This window comes from Dasypus novemcinctus, chromosome 30 (genome assembly GCF_030445035.2).
Source record: "Dasypus novemcinctus isolate mDasNov1 chromosome 30, mDasNov1.1.hap2, whole genome shotgun sequence".
Classification (NCBI taxonomy): domain Eukaryota; kingdom Metazoa; phylum Chordata; class Mammalia; order Cingulata; family Dasypodidae; genus Dasypus; species Dasypus novemcinctus.
Window position 1 is genome coordinate 41,614,182 of NC_080702.1, and position 5,684 is coordinate 41,619,865.

Below are 5,684 nucleotides of genomic sequence, written 5' to 3' on the forward strand. Positions count from 1 at the left end.
ACTCCATCATGTAATTCTCTTGAACTATTAAATATTTGTTTTTCATACATTAATGTTCACTCTCCTTGTTGCCGTGTTCAATTGGTTTTTAAAAATGCACAACATCTTTGCTCTACAATTATAGTATTATAAAGAATAATTTCACCTATCTAACAATTCTGATGTGCCTCACCTTTTCAACCCTTGTCCTCTCTCCCTAAGTCCCTGGCAACCAGTGATCATTCTATTTTCTTTTGTTTTGCTGTATCCAGGTGATATAATTGAAATTATATATATGATGCATTTTTGGAGTGGTTTCTTTAACATAAATCATTTGAGAGTCAACCTTTCTTTTGTGGATGCATGGACCATTCATTTTTAATCATTGACTAATATTTTACTGCAGAGATATATGTCAGTGTGCTTATCTATTTACATATTGAAGGACATCTTATTTGCTTTCAGATGTTGGAAGGATAAACACAACTCATATATAAACATTCATATGTGGTTTTTGTGGAGATTTGTTTTCAAATCAGCTGTATATGTAACTAAGTAGACAATTGCTGGGTTGTATGGTAAAACTATGTTTAGTTTTACAAAAAACTGATAAACTGCCTTCTGTCTATACCATTTTGTACTCTCACTAGCAAGGAATGAGACTAGTATTGCTTCCTATCCTCATGAACAATTTGAATTTTCAGTGGTCAAGTGTTCAGCTATTCTAATAAGCATGTGATGATATATCATTGAGTTTTAATTTTGCATTTTACTAATGACAAATAATTTTAAGCATCTTTTTGCATATGCTTATTTGACAACTATAAATATTCTTGGTTAAGATTCTGCTCAGATATTTTGCCCACTTTTTAAATAGCTTGTCTGCATTATTATTGTTGTGTATTGAGTTCTATGTATTTTTTAATACAAATAATTGATATGTATTTTGCAAATACTTTCCCCAAGTCTGTTGATTCTCTTTTCATTCCCTTATCAATGACTTTCACAGACAGATGTTCTCCATTTTAATAATGTATAACTTGTACCTTTTCTTCTATCATGAGAAGTGCTTTGGGTGCTATATCTAAACACTCACCATCAAAACACTGACCCTTGATTTTCTTGTATGTTTTCTTCTAGAAGTTTCATACTACACATTTTATATACAATTGTATTATTCATGTTGATTTAATATTGTGAAATATACACACTCTGCATCTAATTTCCTTTCTATCTGGACATTTTTATGCCATTGTTCCAGCAACATTTGCTAAAAAGTCCCCACTTTCTCCATTGAGTTGACCTTTCTCCTTGTCACAGATCTCGTGACTGCATTTGTGTGGATCTATTTCTAGGTTCTCTAACATCATTTCATGTCTTTATTTCAACAAGACAACAATGTTTGATTACTTTATTATAGTAAATCTTGGTACCAGTTAATGTGGTCCTACAACTTTGTTCTTCAGTATTGTTTAGGCTAACTAGGTAATATCAGGCACAATAGTTCCTAAAACTTTCATCTTATTCTTCAGTATTATATTGGATTTGTAGGTTGTCTATGTTTCTAGATAAATTTTAGAATTAGTTTGTAAATTACCTAAAATTATTTGCTGGCATTTAGGGATGGACTGAGTTAAATATAAGGTCATGTTGGAAAGAAACTGCATCTTTAAGTATTTAGTCTAGTGTAATTTAAACCAAAGTATCCCCAATTAATTAAATATCTGTTTTAATTTTTTATTGTAGTAACTTATACATAACTAAATATTTCCCTTTTTATCCATTTTCCTGCATTCAACATCATAGTATCAATTGCATTCAGAATATTTTGCAAACATAACTAATATCCATTACTGCAAGTTTTTCATCACAAGTTACAAAATTCCCAGTCAAAATATTTGTTGATTGAAATCAATTCTAAGAGGATTTTAATGGAAATTATTGCTGTGAGAAAATGTTTGCAATTATGGACAAGGATGGCAAGTTAGAAACAACATCAAGGAGATGCAGGAGGATTTGGTTTCCCTGTTATCGTCAGATAAATGGCTCTAACTGTCTGTCTATCTACCTATCTATTTTAGCTAACTACCAATCTCTCTATCTAATTGTCTATCTTCCATCTATCTATCTATCTATCTATCTATCTATCTATCTATCTATCTATCTATCTATCTATCTATCTATCCATCCATCTATCTATCTAATAAGAAAGCATTAACTTAATGATTTTGTAAACCTTAGAATTTATGTTAATTTGCTGCTATACACTTGTGATTAAATCTCCATTTCTCTGCTCTCTTTTCAGTAGTAACATCAACTACATGGAACCAGAAAACCAAACACGTGTTTCACAATTTATCCTCCTGGGGCTCTCAGAAGATACAGAGGTGAACTCCCTCCTCTTTGGGCTGTTCCTGTCCATGTACATGGTCACCTTCACTGGAAACCTGCTCATCATCCTGGCCATCATCTTGGACTCCCACCTCCACACACCCATGTACTTCTTCCTCTCTAACTTGTCTTTTACAGATATCTGTTTCATCTCCACCACTGTCCCGAAGATGCTGCTGAACTTACAGACAGAAAGCAAAATTATAACTTATGAAAGCTGCATCATCCAGATGTATTTTTTCTCGCTTTTTGGACAATTAGATAACTCCTTCTTGACTGTGATGGCCTTTGACCGCTTCGTGGCCATCTGTCGCCCCCTGCACTACACAGTCATCATGAACCCCCAGCTCTGTGGCCTCTTGCTGCTGGCATCCTGGTTATTGAGTGTTTTAGTCTCCCTTTTACATGGCTTAATGGTTTTGCGATTGTCTTTTTGTACAGATTTGGAGATCCGCCACTTTTTCTGTGAAATTGTTCAGGTGGTCCAACTTGCTTGTTCTGACACCTTCCTCAATGACATAGTTGTGTATTTTGAAAGTGGACTTCTGGGTGTAATTCCAATCACTGGGATCCTTTTCTCTTACTCTAAGATTGCAGCCTCCATTTTGAGAATTTCAACCGCTGGGGGAAAGCATAAAGCTTTTTCTACTTGTGGATCTCACCTCTCAGTAGTATTCTTGTTTTATGGTACAAGTCTTGGAGTGTATCTTATTTCAGCTAATACCCAAAACTCAAGGGCAAATGCAATAGCTTCAGTGATGTACACAGTGGTCACTCCCATGTTGAACCCCTTTATCTATAGTCTTAGAAATAAGGACATAAAGCAGGCCTTTAAAAAGTTGAGAAACATTATTTCTATAAAAGTATTATTTGTCTCAAATTTAGAAAAATTCCCATGATTAACAGAGGTCAAACACTGGGAGATCTAAATTGAGATACGTTAACAAATGTATAGAAACATAATTTGTTATTTGCCTAATTTTCAAATATTCTACTTCTTTAAATTTTATATATAAATACAATAATTTCTTCTATATTTTATTTGACATCATGTCATCTCTCTTATATTCCCTAGAATTGGTATTAAAGCAGTAACAGTTGCCTGGTTTTTCAGCAGCAAAATATTTAGTATAGGTAATTTGGTATTTATAAAATTATCAGAGATACTGTAAGGTTGAAGGTGTACTGCAGTTGCTGCCAGAGAAATGCAACTACGTAAAAAATTTTTTTCAGATCAAGTCTGTTGCTACATATTAATAAATACACAATTCATCCAAATGGTACAATCATTGATATTTCTATAATCATGTTGTTCATTTATCACTTCAATCATTATTAGAACATTTCATTATTTCGCTTATTCTAATTAAAAAACAGACAGAGAGTTTCTGTAGAAACTCTCAAACAGTCCTCTACAGTGACTTTCCCACTAACAGTGAATAATCATTCCTATCTCCCCACAACCTCACCAATATTTACAGTTTTCTGACTTTTAATAGCTGCCAGTCTAACAGATGTGAAATGGTATCTCATTGTAACTTTGATTTGCATATCGCTAATCACTAGTGATATCAAAATTTTTCATATGTATCTTCACTATTTTGTATTTCTTCTTTGGACAGTTGTCTTTTCAATTCTTTTGCTCATTTTTAAGTCAGATACTTTGTCTTTTTTTGTGTTGTATTGTATAGTCTCTTTATATGTCATGGATATAAAACCCTTTTCAGATATGTGATTGCAGAATAGCTTGTCCCATTGAGTCAACTGCCTTTTCACCCTTTTGACCAAGTCCTTTGAGGTGCAAAAGTGTTGACGTTTGGTGAAGTCCCATTTAACTATATTTCTTTTGTTGTCCATACTTTGGTTGTAAGTTTTAAGAAACTACATCCTAACGCAAGATCTTGAAGATGATTTCCTACATTTTCTTTGAGGAATTTTATGGTTGTAGGTTTCATATTTAAGTTCTTGATCCATTTTGAGTTAATTTGTGTATAAAGTGTGAGATAGGGGTCTTCTATCTTTCTTTTGGTTATGCCTATCCAGTTCTCCCACGATCATTTCTTGAATAGACTGTTCTGACGGAGCTGGGGGGGTCGGGCACAACAGCCTTGTTGAAATCACCTGCCTGACTGTAATGGACTAAGCATCAATTTCTGAGTTTTTGATTCAACCATGCTTTAAAGTCAGGAAGTGAAAGTCCTCCAAATTTGTTCTTTTTTCAGACATTTTTGTTTCTTCAGGGTCCCTTATCCTTCCAAATAAATTTGATTGTTGCGTTTTTCCTTACTGCCAAAAAAGCTGTTGTGAATTTTCTTGGGATTGCATTGAATCTGTCAATCAGTATTGGGAAAATTGACATCTTAATGATATTTAGTCTTCCAATCCATCAATATGGATTGCTCTTCCATTTATTTAACTCATCTTATGTTTCCTTTAGCAGTGTTTAATAGTTTTCTGAATATATGTCCTCGGTTAAGTTTATTGCTAAATATTTTATTGTTTAATCACTATAATCAATGGATTTTTTCCCTGATCTCCTTCTCAAATTGCATATCAGTAGTGTACAGAAACATTATTGATTTTTGCATATTAATCTTTTTTCTGGCCACATTGCTATTAAATCCGGTAGCTTCGTTTTGTGGATTTTTTTCATGATTTTCTAGATATAGAATCATTTCTTCATCAAATGAGGAAATTTTTACTTTATTCTTTATTATTTGGGTGCCTATTAGTTTTGCCTAGCCTAATCAATCTTGCTAGAACATCTAGCACAATATTAAATAATAATGTTGACAGTGGGCAAACTTGTCTTGTTCCTGAACTCAGTGGGAAATTTTTCAGTCTTTTACCACTGAGCACAATGTTAGCTGTAGGTTTTTCATATATGCACATTACCATTTTCAGAAAGCTTCCTTCTATTCCTACCTGTTTTAGTATTTTTATCAAGAAAAGGTGCTGTATTTGGGTAGATCCCTTTCTGCATCAATTGTAAGGAACATGTGATTTTCTTCAATTTATCAATGTGTTTTATTACAATAAATGATTTTCTTATAATGAAACATGATTGCACACCTGGGATAAAATCCACTTGATCATGGTGTATAATTCTTTTAATGTACATTTCGCTTCTGTTTGGAAGTATGTTAATGAGGGTTTCTGCATCTATATTCATTAGAGAGATTGGGCTGTCATTTTATTTTTCATAGTATCTTTATTTGGTTTTGGTATTAAGGCGATGCTGTGTTCATAGAATGAGTTTGGTAGTATTTTTTCCTGTTCAGTTTTTTGGAAGACCTTGAGCAAGATCAGTATTA

The 5,684-nt window shown here is 33.2% G+C and overlaps 1 protein-coding gene across 1 annotated transcript; it reads left to right on the forward strand.

Moving 5' to 3' along the window:
- Positions 1-2,300: 2,300 nt before the first annotated feature.
- On the forward strand, positions 2,301-3,269 carry LOC101446833 (olfactory receptor 7A17-like). The gene has a single exon (XM_004463757.3). It carries the CDS (start codon positions 2,301-2,303, stop codon positions 3,267-3,269), a length of 969 nt encoding a protein of 322 aa, XP_004463814.3.
- The last annotated feature ends 2,415 nt before the right edge of the window (positions 3,270-5,684 follow it).

Coding starts and splice junctions, on each gene's coding strand:
- LOC101446833 (XM_004463757.3), top strand. CDS start 2,301: ATGGAACCAGAAAACCAAACACGTGTTTCACAATTTATCCTCCTGGGG.